Source organism: Poromitra crassiceps, assembly GCF_964638095.1.
Source record: "Poromitra crassiceps genome assembly, chromosome: 9".
Lineage (NCBI taxonomy): Eukaryota > Metazoa > Chordata > Actinopteri > Beryciformes > Melamphaidae > Poromitra > Poromitra crassiceps.
The window spans coordinates 35337075-35352940 of NC_139630.1; the positions used below are offsets into that span (position 1 = coordinate 35337075).

General features: G+C 46.6%; 1 protein-coding gene across 1 annotated transcript in view; it reads right to left on the reverse strand.

Annotated features, from left to right (window-relative positions):
* atad2b (ATPase family AAA domain containing 2B) overlaps window positions 1-15866 on the reverse strand; it is a gene marked incomplete at its 5' end in the record, with an annotated part of 100574 nt that overhangs the window by 2736 nt on the left and 81972 nt on the right. Inside the window, one exon of the mRNA XM_083643719.1 lies at window positions 7509-7637. Within this exon, the coding sequence (XP_083499845.1) occupies window positions 7509-7637 (129 nt within the window). The remainder of the gene's footprint in view (window positions 1-7508; window positions 7638-15866) is intronic.

Below are 15866 nucleotides of genomic sequence, written 5' to 3' on the forward strand. Positions count from 1 at the left end.
GCGGCTGGCAACTTCGCGTGTATCGGAGGAAGCATGGTGCTAGTCTATAACTCTCCCCAGATCGAGCAACGACCGGAACAGCAGGGAAAATCGGCCAACCAAGTACAATTGGGGAGAAAATGGGACAAACAGCTGTGCTGCTGTGCCTGGATGAGGAGGATGTTGTTTTTCACAGGCTACCAACGAGACGACAGATCAGAGCAAAGACACAAGCTGTAGCTGCATTGCATGGTCTACTGAGGCTACTGTTGGTGAAGAAACTCATCTTTTCTCTATCTTCACCTTATCTCCATCTTCCACAATGGATTTCTTTCTGTGTGAGTGTTGAACCTGCCCCAGCCCCACACGATGCAACCTAAAACAGCCCAATTGGCGGAAAACCGCCCAATCTGGCAACACTGCGTGCAGGCCACACTGTTCTGCAGCAAACTCACAGATGAGCAGAGAAATAAATAACAGGCTCCTGTGATGCTGGACGGCTCTGGCACTGCACATAATGGCTAGGGGGTCAAAGGTCAAAGGCTCTCCTAATGAGCGGTTACAAAGTCTTTAATTGCTGTCGGAGCCACAAGGCGAAACGTAGGACTACGCCTGACGCTAAGAGCCCGCCAGCTTGTTGATAGGAACATAGCTGGCGTGTTATTGTGTGGAGTGCACCGATGCTCCCTCTGGCTTTAACGTGAAGCACGGTGCAGTCCACTCCATCTGCTGAAAGGTCAGCTCTTGTGGAGGAGCGAGACAAGCCCGTACCCAGAGGAGCGAGCCAGAGAGTAAAGGAGACAAATGTATGGACACGCTCCATTTCACTCGGCTACACAACGCACACAGCAACGGAAATGGCTTCAACAACACCATAGCGAGTCTCTCAAGCCATGTGTACGTGTGTGCGGGCGCGTTTACAGACACTTCTGCCTCCTCCGGGGAGTTCTGAGGAGCTGACCTGCTGCCGAGCGGAGATGAGATGTGTGTAGAACACAGAGGCCAAACAAAACGCCGCGCCAAACGAGCCCACGTTTCTGCCCTGGAAACACCAATTTAGGCTGGCGGCAGGAAACCAACTCCGACAGGCATCCTGCCTCCGTCCAGCAGCCGGCCTGTGGACAGGCAGCACCACCTGTGGACAGGCAGCACCACCTGTGGACAGGCAGCACCACCTGTGGACAGGCAGTACCACCTGGCTGACTGCTCTCTCCCTCCTGGCCTTCTCACGCCCTGACAGCCAACGCTGGCTAGCAGGACCGCGACGACGCTGCCATTCCTGCTCTGATGTCTGTGCTGACATGCTACAGCAGCAGCAGCAGCAGGACCAGATGGGATTCTGGGAAAATACACAGTGGCTTGTTTTGTATGTACCCGTGCCAGGAGAGATTAGAGGTAAGGAAACTCAACTGCAAATTAACTTGAAGCTTATATTGGTGGACTATAATTGGCAGAGGTGGAAGTAGCTCAAATGACTGTAATTGAGTAGCTTTTTTTGAAGTTACATTTTAAATTGCTTCAATTACAGAGTAAAATAAATCCAAAGTTTCCCCAAGTTTTCTATTAACCAAACTGCACACCAGAAACGGTTCAATCTATTTGAGACTGGGGTATTGATGTATTTTTATATATTTCTTCAGCTTTTCCTCGTCAAACAGTCTTCCTAAATTGGACCACCAATAGCCATTCAGATGAAAGGAAATACTTGAAATCCTAAATGTAGTCTAACACCTCTCATACCCTGGACACCTGCTTGTCACATGCAGTTGGGGAAATAAGGTCATTCTACACTTCCTCGGCCATCGCTCACTGAAACCAAGGCATCCCACTGCATGACATTAATAAAGAGCTAGTTTGTGGGTAACAGCGCTCCCGCCGGGCCTGGCACCACAAGGGGGCGCCAAGGGGGGCTTTGCACCCTCAGTTCAATTTTCTGCCCCCTCACTTAAAAAAAAAGAAAAAAGAAAAAAATTCTTTAAGAATAGTTCATCTATAAAGGGCCAGTTAGGCAATGTTTGTACCTGACATGTTTCGGCTGCTGTTTCTGCAGTCTTTATCAAATTTGATCAGTTTAAGTTGATGTGGGCTACCCCCTATAAACATAGCTCTGTTGTTTCAGAATTGGCAGGGGGGCGCTATTTGCTGTGCTTTGGTTGTCACAAGGTGTCAGAGATGTAGCTATTCATTAAATTTGAACCTCACTGCATGTTGTAGTGATCATGACGTGATTAAAACACACACACACACACACACACACACACACACACACACACACACACACACACACAGAGAGAGAGAGAGACAAATCAGCTGCACCCAAGCACACAGCATGCCATGAGCAGAAAGATGGAGACAACGCATCTGATCACTTTATTTCTTTAATTTAATGAACCTGGCACTGACTGGCTATCATTTTGTTTAGTTGTTTGTCGATTTTTGCAGCAATTGTTTATTCTATGACTTTTCATATAGACATATATGTTCAGAGTAATCCAGACAGGTCCCGCATTTCACGTTATGCAAAGCTCAGCTCTATTAATGCCTTAATCTGCTGCTGTGAAATAAATGTTTAATTTGATTTTGAATAGTAGTCTTTCTTGTGTTGTTATTGCGCTTTTCAGAGGTTATTATGGTTAAAAAGTCCAGAAATAGGCATAGCGGGTATATAACCTATGTTTTACGGTATAAAAATATCATATAAAAAAAAAAAATTATAATAATAATAATCAGCCCCCTCCCCAGTTATAACCGCCCCCTCAGTCATTTCATCCTGGCGCCGGCCCTGGCTCCCGCTGGTTTGATCTGGAATCCCAGCATTGCTAGGATGTGATTTATCAAGTTAAATGCTATTTTTGTTTCAAGATTCAAAAGGTCAAGGTACACTTTAAATAATGAGGGCAACAGAGAAGACATGAAGAAGGGAGGGGAGAACACAGGTTTTCACCATGTCTTCACCTGCCGTGTGTGATACTAAACTTCATCTTAATAGCCACAGTCTCTGGCTGTGTGGGAGATGTTTCTTTAATCTCTTCTAACACTCACACTCCTGTGCAATCATGTTTAGTCACATCCAACCCACCTCCTGTCTCTCTGTGTGTGTATGTCTCTCTCTCACACACACACACACTCCCTCTCTCTCTCTTTTACATGTCCTCTCTCACTTACACAGACAGAGTCCCCATTGTCCTCATTAGTTCCTATTCTGCAGTGAAAAACAACACTGATACACTGCAGGACTCTCTTCCTCTGACCGGCCAAATGAAAAAGGCCATGGCTCCTACAGCTATGTACATGTGCCTGTTGTGTGCAGGACATTCACGCCTTGTTTGTTTTAGCACTGGTGACCATTGCCTTCATTAAAATACAGTGGGGACACTAAAATAATGTCTGACCAAATGCACCCCGAATAAAACAAAGCTGCAACTTTTACACAATCATCTGTCAACCAATTGTCCATTTGACGTTGGTAGGGGATAATATCGGACACTGGAAGCAGAGGCATTTTGAATTGATCATAAACTTCTGTTCTGACGCCCATTTCATATCTAGAGCAGAGCCTGTCAGACTCATATTAGGTAGTGTGGGCCGGATTTCTTCAAATGAGACCCCACTATGTTTTGGCTAAAAATCACTTTGACTCGTCAAACACATCAATATTTATTATTTGAAATAGCCGATCATAAGTGCCATAGAAGGCATGTTTCCTATTCATACACCTATTAACAATAACGAGGCGACATGTATTCACTAGCCTGTGGTCATTTGATGATGAGAGAATGAGACATTGCTTGGTGGCACATGAAAACACCACAACATTACAAAGTAGAGAAGTAGTAGATAGAAGTGTAGCAAGTGGGCAATATCTGTCTGCAGTAGGGATGTCGACGGTTAACCGTTAACCGGTTAACCGCCGACAACGTCATTGGTCGGTTAAGCATGTCGGTCAAACGGTTAATTTGCATATTAAATTGGCATACAACGTGTTGCCAATATGGTGTTTTTTTTCCCTCCTTCGCGGTAAGCAACAATGTTAACTAGCCTAAGTAGTTACTGTAGCAGCATTATATAGGAATTAAAAGCTCCTGCCACTGCCAGAACAACATTCATTTAGAGAAAGGCTTTTCCAAATGGAAAAGCAGTGTGCACTGCCACTGTCCGCCTCTCCCCCCGCGTGCGAGATGTGCTCTGTGATAAACTCAGCTCCACACATGCGCCACACCCCCGCCTCCCCTCTGCTTTGACCAGACGGGAGAAGACGCCCTGCCCTGTGCAGAGTCAGACTACAGCGAGCCAGTCAGTCATGCTCCTTCTGTGTTTCAGCCGCTGTCATGAGACCATGAGGTTACTTTCAATGACGCGTTTCAAAACAAGCTGCGTCTTCCACATCGATTCACTGAGGAATCCACACTTTTACCGTAAATTGAGTTCTCTCCGGGTCTGTCTGTCTCTCAGGTGTAATAATCCCACAACGATTACAGCAAGAGTGAGAATGCTCTTCTAAACACATCGGCTATTAATATATAATTATTTCTCTGCATCTCATATTAGATCGGTAAAAAGTTTGGACAGCCTGCCTCATTTGTTCATCCTCCCGAGTCCCGCAATGCTGACAGCTGTCAGCGTGCGGACTTGCTGCACTCGTCGTCATGTCGTGCAGCCGGACACACAGAGAGCATACAGCCCTCGTCGCAGATAAAGAGAGAGAGGGAGAAGCGTGGAGAGAGAAGCAAACTATTTTTTTGCACATCTCAAAAGCAGGTAAACCACTGTTGAATTAGTGAGAATGTCAGAAGGAGAGAGCAATAAGCGCTTCGTCAGTGCGCCCTGCAGCGTGAAGGCTTGGGGCGGTGTCTTGATGTGCTATTCAAAGTGGAAATTCGTTCAATTAGCGACACGTTTCGTTCTGAGCTTTTAAAATTAGTTTCTGCTGGTTTTATTAGACTATTTACGACACATGCAGTAAGACAATTCATTTAAGAATTGTGAGCGTGAGTATGGGTTTTTTCCCTCCGTATTTCCCCCTTCTGCAAATGCGTGCAGCTCCTCATAGCCTATCCGAGGAATGTTTTTGTTTAGATGGCTGGAGGATTTAACTTGTCTTCTCGTTTTGTTAATGTGTTTTTTTCTGCTTGTAGATGTAAAAATAAACGCTTTCTACTGAAAAAAAATCAAGCATTTGGTAGGCCTAAGGTTTAATGGGGCACAGACAGTAAAATAGCGCATTTTAATCTTCTCGGTTAACCGACAGTTGTCGGCTAATGAGTGTCGGTTGTCGGTCAAGAAAAATTATGATTTTCGACATCCCTAGTCTGCAGTCGGTTTCAATTTTTGTCCCACTGATGATGTCACAATGTCTATGACATCTTCAGTGATGTCATCAGTGACATAATTATTGACAAAAATCATCTGACATCACTGATGATGTCATAGGCACTGATGATGTCATAGGCATTGTGACATCTTCAGTGATGTCATATGCATTGTGACATCATCAGTGACAGTGATGTCATCTGTGATCATGTGAAGTCGGGCAAAGGTGCGCTGCGCATGTCAATAGAGCAGGCGTTTGTGCGCTGCGCATGCCAACAGAGCAGGCGAGGCCGCGCAGCGGGCGAGCCAAGGGTTTTCGATACCCTAGTTAACAATAATCACATATTGTGTTTGAATATATGAGTAATTCATTAGGCTAATTATACATTCAGGCGGTGTCTCGTCATAGACGTGTGGTCAGCGTAGGGGAAATCCTCCCGTTTTCCCCCACGGCCACACACACACACGTATGTTACCAGAAGTAACGTGAGCGACTGTATCTATGTGTGCAGAATAGCTGGTTCAGATAGCGTGGTTAGCTGGTGCAGATAGCGTGGTTAGCTGGTGCAGATAGCGTGGTTAGTGGTTAGCTGGTTCAGATAGCCTGGTTAGCTGGTGCAGATAGCGTGGTTAGTGGTTAGCTGGTTCAGATAGCGTGGTTAGCTGCCCTGTGATCGGTTTTATTGTTAGACAGGTGTTGACAGGTGTCATGAAAAGTGATGAGACTGAAGCCCGACACGCACAGGGAGCGAAACTTGACGCTCGTCATTTGACGCACGTCAATTTCTGCCCCATAGCGCACTGCAAGCGTCAGATCTGAAATGTAATACACCACAGAATGACAGAACCATTACTATTTGGGGGAAAAGGCCACTAATTTATATGTAATCAGGCACAATTGACCGACTAAAAAAATAAGTTGTTATACCGTAGTTTTGAGCGCCTGTCATAAGGCTCTTCTAAACATGAACTGCGGATTATAACTGTAGAATCAGGTCCGACTATCCGCCGCAGTTACCCTGCTAGACATGACTCAATAAACTGCTTAATCACTTTCTAAACATGGGGAGAAGCTCCGGCGCAGTCTGGAGAGGTAGGCTACAAAATAGGCTACAATTCTCTCCTCTCGATCAATATGTTTCGAATGCATTTATTCCTCTAGTATTCTTCTCAGAGACCGACTTTGCAGCGGGAAATATAGCCTTTTGTTCGGCACGTCATTCTGGGCAAGCTTGGGATAGAGGCTGTTGGATCATCCTACCTGTCTCATCATGACATCCAGGGATAGGCTATGATTTGCTATAGCCGATGTGTTTAGAACATTATTCTCACGTTGTAGTCTTGCTAGTGTAGCGTATTAATGCCTGCTGTATTTAAACCGCCGTGAGATGTGTTTGAGGAGCGCTTATCGAGACAAAGACGGGGATGGAAGTGGCAGAGAGGGGGGGGGGGAGCGCAGAGGCTTGCTCGAAAATTGAAACCGGTTCGGAGTACGGGCGTCAAGGCAGGCAGTTTGACGCGCGTCACAACGCTCTTGGTGCGTGTTTGGCCGTTTAACCCATTGATACCTGATGCAGCATTTGTGTGTGTATCCCTTTAAGACCGCGAACCGCGTTAACGCGGTTCGCGGTCTTAAAGGGATACGCACACAAATGAGGGATATACACGCAAATGCTGCATCAGGTATCAATGGGTTAAAACAATGGGTGGGCTTCCAAACGCTGGGATCTGACGCTCCCTGTGCGTTTGGGGCTTGAGGCTCAAATGACGCATCGGGAGAGATAGAGATGTATTTTATTTGAGGTCATTAGGGCCTAAATGGGCAAAAAATAATGAGTGGCTTACTCAACACATGTTCAGCACCATGGAGAGCTCCAGAGTGGAGGGGCACACCTGGGCGTACTTGGCATCAGCCAGGGTCAGGGAAGTGGACTATGAAAAAAAACCCTCTGGGGAGAGAGAAGAGAGGAGAGGCCGCATGCCAACTCTGTGAGCAAGGCCTGTGACTTAAATGGCCAGTGATTGTGTTGCTCCAACGGGGATCAGAGAGACGATACACTGCACAGGTGCCCAGGTGTTCTGCTAGTTCATATTAGACTGATAAGCTGTGGGAAATTTAGTGCATTATTTTTTGGCACCTTTCTATGATAACATTTTACAACTAAGACGGTTCAAAAAGCATTTTTGAAAGGCTGGCCACGAGTGTGTGTCCGTCTCACCTCCAGCAGCTGGGTCTTGTCGTACTCTCTGCGGTGCTGGTAGATACACTGGCTGAGGAGAGAGTAGAGCCTCTCCAGCTGGTTCACGCTGTAGCCTTCACTCCTCCTCACCACCACCTCCAGCAGAGCCTGAGGGTAAAGAGACGCACGCATTACACATACAGACGTGTGCTGAGTCATGGAGACTTTACGTCCTCTTGCATAAATGATGACTTGCAAAGGACACGGTACAGACATTCATAAACATTACATTATGTATGGAGTAACACCAATGAATAATGCATACAGATATACAATATTGAATAACCGCCGGTCGCACAAGCACTGACAAAAGTGCACAGGGATTGAAGCATTCGGGGGGTCAGCTGTATTCAAAAGCAATTAGGTTCAGACTGAGTGACAGCTAATTAAAGCTAATCATAATTAGCACCGAGTTTACATTTCACTGCTACTTTAATTAAAATATTCTGGACAGTCAGAGGCCCTTCGGAATTGACCTGTTGCCCACATTGTATCCGAGCTAAAGTCTGTGTGTATAATGCCTGCGTGTCTATTTCAACCCAGAGCTCATCAGAATGCACAGTCAAACCGCAATCACACAGTGAGGAAAGTTACAGCCATTCGACACGACGCAAACAGAGAGACCTCAACAGGAAGTGTGTGTGTGTGTGTCAGAGAGAGCGATTGTGTGTGTGGTGGTGCAGTTAAATACAGAAAAGCATAACAATTTGTCAAATCCTTTTTCATCAGTGAATAATGAGATAATTATCCTCCGCAAAAAACTGTCTGTCTTTTGAAAAAGCTACAAAAGGAAAAAAAAGGTTAGCATGGTATGAACCACTGTGCCGCGCCTGAAAAATGACTTCCGTTTTGAATGAGAATGCCAACCTCTACCTGGGCGAAAGAACCGTAAGTTACCGACCGACGATTCACTTCGAATAGAAATGTTGGAGAAAAGTTAATATCAGGACAGACTTTAGCGTGCCGAGAGATCTGCCCTTTAGAGGGATATTTCACTTTGACGTTTTCACTTCTTAGCACAGACACCTCTAATGGAGTTCAGCGGAAGGCAACCTCAAGCAGCTGCTGCCCTGGAGAGCCACAGGCACTCCGCTTTCTTTGCCCCCGAGCTGTCAACAGTTTGTGAATGGGCAAAATGACTTGTTAAAAGGTAACCTTGGAAACATGATGAAATAGCATCGCCCGGGTCCAGTGAGCCATATTTAACTCGGCAAAGTTTTGCCTTTTTTACTTGGTTTTCAGTGAGTGGCAGCAGCTGCGGGTCCCTCAAATTGCCCAATACCTGTGGGCAGCCGCTCATAAACTCCTATACGCTGTAACTGCAATCTGAAGATGAAGTGAATAATAATATACGTATCTCAAGGGAAGACATCCCGTTCTCTATGACTAAACTGCCCTGACAACTATTGATTTTTGTCTTCCCTTTTCACATTATTTCATTAGAAGAGGCCTCGAAGCTGAATAATGTCCATTACTTCACAAAGAGGAAGCAAAACATGAGGATGATATATTTTGCAGATTATTTTCCTGCATTACAGAAACTTAATAGAAACTCGCAATAAATGAAAAAAGATTTTATATATATATATATATATATATATATATATATATATATATATATATATATATATATATATATATACCCCTTAAAATAATCCTGCGACCCCAGGTTGAGGAGAGGGAGAAGACACCTGCTACTGGATGAGATACTTTCCATAGCTCTTTGGTTCCCGACAGCAAGAAGCACCTTCCTTCCAATGTCAACATCTGTTTAAGACGTCAATTTCTGCATGAATTGAAAGTGTTCCCTTCTGAGGCTGAAGATGACCTGAACCTGATATACAGCCAACACCAATGAGAGGAAACCTCTTTCTTTGTGCATTTACAGCACTCTTCTGTCATCGAATACGATCTGTCCATTCTTTGCACGCTTGACTTCCAGATAGCCTTCATTGGAAACCATGACTTTAAGTAGATGGTAACTTTCAAGTATTCACACCTCCTTTGAACATAATCTGGCAGTGTAGGAGGATTCACCATTCATTTGCCTTTGACATAAAATAGCACATGAATGGCATTTGGAGAAATATCTCATTTGATGAATGAAAGGTGGACACTAAAGTCAAGAACACTTAAAACTACCCGTTTTTATGAATCACTGCTCCAACCTTCTTTTTAACCAGCTGTCACTGTATTATTCACTACGTCGTCCATTTTATCGCTTTGAGCATATTTCACTTCTTTATGGTGCACCTTCTCGCCTTTATAGCTGCGCATCACCTCACCTTCGGCCAGTTTCAATGCTTTATCGTGGCTCTGCTCACCTCCTCCTCAACCCCATCTCTCTGTATACAACACCTTTACCGCCCTTGCTTCCAATCTTATAGCTAATCTACGCTCTACTCTCCTCACCCACTCAAGTTACTCTCCTCTTACGTGTACCGGCTGATTGCAGCGGTGTCAGCTTGATCAGGATGCCTGTGACAGTGTGGGGTAAATGGTGTGTGTGTGTGTGTGTGTGTGTGTGTGTGTGTGAGAGAGAGAGAGAGAGAGAGAGAGAGAGAGAGAGAGCAGGCTGAGTGATTGAGTGAGCTCACAGCACACAAAAGGGCAGTAATCCCATGCGTTAAAGGGTGCTACTGACATGGACCATTTAACTTGGCCCTCTCTAAACTCCCTGCTCCATCCACCTCCCCATCTTTACTCACATCTCTATCCATCCCCATGCTGCTAAACACTGCACACGGGGCCCAGTTGTAGGAGGAGCGGTAGGGGACAGGGCCAGCAGGGACCCAGCTTCTGTGATTGGTCAGTTGTAGGAGGAGAGGAAGGGGACAGGACCCGCACGGCCCCAGCTTCTGTGATTGGTCAGTTGTGATTGGTCAGTTGAAGGAGGAGAGGTAGGGGACAGGACCCGCACGGACCTAGCTTCTGTGATTGGTCAGTTGCGATTGGTCAGTTGTAGGAGGAGAGGTAGGGGGCAGGGCCAGCATGGACCTAGCTTCTGTGATTGGTCAGTTGTAGGAGGAGAGGTAGGGGACAGGGCCCGCACGGCCCCAGCTTCTGTGATTGGTCAGTTGCGATTGGTCAGTTGAAGGAGCAGAGGTAGGGGACAGGACCCGCACGGACCCAGCTTCTGTGATTGGTCAGTTGTAGGAGGAGAGGTAGGGGACAGGGCCAGCATGGACCCAGCTTCTGTGATTGGTCAGTTGTAGGAGGAGCGGTAGGAGACAGGACCAGCACGGCCCCAGCTTCTGTGATTGGTCAGTTGAAGGAGGAGAGGTAGGGGACAGGACCCGCATGGCCCCAGCTTCTGTGATTGGTCAGTTGAAGGAGGAGAGGTAGGGGACAGGACCCGCACGGCCCCAGCTTCTGTGATTGGTCAGTTGCGATTGGTCAGTTGTAGGAGGAGAGGAAGGGGACAGGACCCGCACGGACCCAGCTTCTGTGATTGGTCAGTTGTAGGAGGAGCGGTAGGGGACAGGACCCGCACGGACCCAGCTTCTGTGATTGGTCAGTTGCGATTGGTCAGTTGAAGGAGGAGAGGTAGGGGACAGGACGCGCACGGACCCAGCTTCTGTGATTGGCCAGTTGTGAAATAACGGGTCTTCAAGGCTGTGTTTTACAGTAAAGTCAGAGCAATCTAGTAAGAGAGTGGCGTCAGCGAGGTCCAAAATGTGTGACTCAGTAGCCAATGAATAGGCAGGAAGGAGGCTCACGCTACGTTTGAATGCTAAAATAAAGCTGATAATATACAATTAGATTCTTTAAACGTCGGACCCTTTCAAAGTACATCACAAACGGTCTATTTTGCTGCAACTCGACAGCGCTGCTTAATCCAGAACCTTACTTCCGGGAACTCTTGAGAATAAAAAACTGGTCCATTGGAGTGAACGGAGATGTCGCGACTCTTCTATATACACGGCTCTGAGTAAAGTGATACAATTATCTGAACTTATTAGCCTGTTAAGCTAATTAGCCGGCTTTACCTGCTCATCATATCCACATCACTTCTATAAATATCTTCTGAGTGCACGAATACCCACCTCCAAAATACCGTCACATTATCTATATGGAGGTATTCTGTCTAAAATATTGTGATATTTGATTTCGTCAATACTGCCCAGCACTACAGGCAGACATTCTTAAGAATAGATAACGCACACACTAATCACTTGAGTTAAATGAGAAGGAAAGTCCTCAAATACACTGGCTAACAGTTTAAATAATGATGGCTAATGATTTTGATGGGTGTTGTGGATGCTGCTGTCAGAGGTGTAGAAAGAAAACTGACTGATTTAACAGGGTCACTGAACTGATGAGACCCTGGAAGCCGGCATGAATGACAGCAGAGTGATGAACACTCAAGAGGTCAATGTAAATAATTAGCAATGCATCACAACTCACCCAAGTGCACTCCAGTGATCACAGAGGAATAGAAAGCATTTGCAGACCCTCGCTGTCTGAGAGAGAGAGAGCTCTCTGCCGAGTGCTGAACAAACTCCGTCAATTCCACAGCAAATACATACAGATATGCTTGTTTTTCATCACAAGAAGAAGCCCGAGCATAGTAAGGGAGGGGTGTGATTTACCGGTATATACTTTCTAGGGATGCACGATATATCAGCATTCATATTGGTATCGGCCGATGTTAGTCATTTTTTTTAACACATCGGTCCGATGTTGCAATGTTAATATCGGTTATCGGCATGAGCCAAAATGTTCACATAGAGAGGAACCAATGCGGTAAATCTATGATTTATGGGCTTTTTCAAATGTTTTAGAAATAAAGAAATGCATTACTTTTTCAAATTCACAGTGTTTACATGTGTTTTTCAGTATGTACACAATTTGATTATGATATGATTATGATTTTTACACAGATTACCGTATATCGACATCAGTAAATATTGCGACAAAAGTTCAATGGACAAACCAAAGAGGATCCTGGAGCACACGATTCACTGGAAAATTGCTTTATTCAATGACTAACGTTTCGACGCCTGCTGCGTCTTCATCAGAGTCAAACAGGACTGACTGTCAAACTGTTTGACTCTGATGAAGACGCAGCAGGCGTCGAAACGTTAGTCATTGAATAAAGCAATTTTCCAGTGAATCGTGTGCTCCAGGATCCTCTTTGGTTTGTCCATTGAACTTTTGTCGTGATACTGTCCTGTCCTGAGAGCACCGACCTGCTTTTGTGGAGGGGCTGACGCGCAAGAGACTCCTTTTGTATCAGTAAATATTGGTTGTCGGCCATAACAGCAATGTTAATATCGGTTATCGGTATTGGCCAAAATTTTCATATCGGTGGATCAACAATTTCATTAGGCCTATTGGCGTTATAATAACTTACGAGAAACTGCAAGACATCTGCATGACTACATATAAAAACGTGTTACTTTCAGCTGTTCAAAATAAAAAATGTATGTCACCATTTGATTTGTAAAAAAAAAAGAAAAAAAAATATGCTTGATTATAACTGTATTTTGTATTGCCTGTTCTAGTCTCTATATGGTGCCTTTAACTTTACCTTGTTATTTGTATCTACACATTGGAATCTACTGTCCACCTCTATGGTGGCAATGAATTAAAAAAGCAGCTCCAAGGGCAGCTGTGCTAGTCACATGACCCCATGCTATAAATTGCCATGTGGACAGTGAGCAAAGACAAGTGGAGCTAACATGAGTGATTCATGGGGCTGACTCATGCTACTGTAGGAACAAGGTGCCAAGCCCATCATGAGGTGTCACAGCTCTGGCATTGGATGGAGGAGCAGGTGACACACCAATTCTACTCGCACACCAACAAGCACGTGTACGCATGCCAATATTCCTCACTGTCCTCTGCCCTTCATGGCTGGACTAAGAAGATCACTAATGGGCCACCTGCCTCAGATTGGGAGACTCTAAAAGCAACACTGGTTCTAGCTTAATGTGTTCCCAACTCCCTTGCCACCTCCTCCTATACCAAAGTCTCAAATTGAAGGCCTGTGCCTTGACCTGATGCCTTAAAATCAACAGCTACATCACGGCTAGCCTATAGAAACACTGCATGAAATAGGCCACGCCCATCACAGGGGAAAGCACTCCATTCACTCCCATACACTCCCATCAGCACACGCCCTCTGAATCGTAATCGAATCGAATCGTGAGGCCAGTGAAGATTCACAGCCCTAGTCTCTATGTAGCAGAGAGCATAACAAATGTATAAATGTTGATGTGTCAACATACAGCGCTGTTAGTTGCTTGCTGAGAAGCCACATCGCAAGCGAAGTGAAAATGTCATCATCCCAAAAAGGTTGTTCAGGTTGAATGTTGACATTACATGATGACACAATATATTGGTGGAAATACCTTTTGCAGGATGCAAATAACTTTGCAGGTTTGGTTCTGCAGTGATGAAATAGGCAAACATGTTCTTGTTGCACACACACCCAATTAAGTGATTCACCCTGGTTCTGTGCAGTAAGTATGTTGTAAGCAGAACCTGTGCAGACCTGTCAAACAAACCTAAACAAATCTACATGGAGACTGAAAGTTACCATGCAAGAATAAGACGTCTTGGGGGCGGTCCCGGTGGCTCACCTGGGACTACAAAGGCTTAGTCCTTCCCGCGGCCGTCCCGGGTTCAAAATCGGCCCATGGACCTTTGCCCCATGTCATCCCCTCTCTCTCCCTACCTTTCCTGTCTAATGAAGGCCAAACTGCAAAATGCGTAAAAAGAACAAGCACGAAGAATAGCTGCGACAAGATATGCAAATATCTGTGGACCAACCGACAGATTGACCTGCAGAGCTGCTGTGTATGTATGTATGTATATGTATATGTATATGTATATGTATATATATATATATATATATATATATGGAAGCCCTGCAGTCACAGTCACCAGGGACACTATTAAGCCTTCAATAGCTGCCCCACAAAAGAGAACATGTCACCCCTCTTCTCTGTTCTGTTTTAACTTTGATTATTTGTCTCCAACAGCATCAAAAGGATGAATTATAAATGATCCCTGCTTTGCATGTGCAGACACCACGAATGGCTTCCGTGAGGGCATAGCGGGGACGGGGCACTAGTGGTGAGGGCATAGCGGGGACGGGGCACTAGTTGTGAGGGCATAGCGGGGACGGGGCACTAGTCGTGAGGGCATAGCGGGGACGGGGCACTAGTCGTGAGGGCATAGTGGGGACGGGGCACTAGTGGTGAGGACATAGTGGGGACGGGGCACTAGTGGTGAGGACATAGTGGGGACGGGGCACTAGTGGTGAGGACATAGTGGGGACGGGGCACTAGTGGTGAGGACATAGTGGGGACGGGGCACTAGTGGTGAGGGCATAGTGGGGACGGGGCACTAGTCGTGAGGGCATAGCGGGGACGGGGCACTAGTCGTGAGGGCATAGCGGGGACGGGGCACTAGTCGTGAGGGCATAGTGGGGACGGGGCACTAGTGGTGAGGACATAGCGGGGACGGGGCACTAGTGGTGAGGGCATAGCGGGGACGGGGCACTAGTGGTGAGGGCATAGTGGGGACGGGGCACTAGTGGTGAGGACATAGTGGGGACGGGGCACTAGTGGTGAGGACATAGTGGGGACGGGGCACTAGTGGTGAGGGCATAGCGGGGACGGGGCACTAGTGGTGAGGACATAGTGGGGACGGGGCACTAGTGGTGAGGACATAGCGGGGACGGGGCACTAGTGGTGAGGGCATAGCGGGGACGGGGCACTAGTGGTGAGGGCATAGCGGGGACGGGGCACTAGTGGTGAGGGCATAGCGGGGACGGGGCACTAGTGGTGAGGGCATAGCGGGGACGGGGCACTAGTGGTGAGGGCATAGTGGGGACGGGGCACTAGTGGTGAGGGCATAGCGGGGACGGGGCACTAGTGGTGAGGGCATAGCGGGGACGGGGCACTAGTGGTGAGGGCATAGCGGGGACGGGGCACTAGTGGTGAGGGCATAGTGGGGACGGGGCACTAGTAGTCAGGGAGGTCATCTGCATCATCTGAGATCATGGGCATTGACAGGATGCCTGCGCACACAGCTACAGCTGCTGTAGGTGACGCAATACAGAGGACATGTGCGTCAAGAGTGACAGACCAGAGCAATCAGGGCCAATTGTGACAAATGTTACTGGGGGTATCAAGCTCTGCAATGCCATGGCCACTAAGTGCGAGTCAAAGCAAATTCAAATGCCATAGCCATCCTTTTCAGCGGGGCAGGTGTAGACCCTGGCAGGAACAGAGGGGTTGTTGATGCAATGGTTGGCTTCACGTCCACAACAAGTCACCCTGGACAACCCTCAGCCATGTGATACCTGTGACTTCTCAATATTCT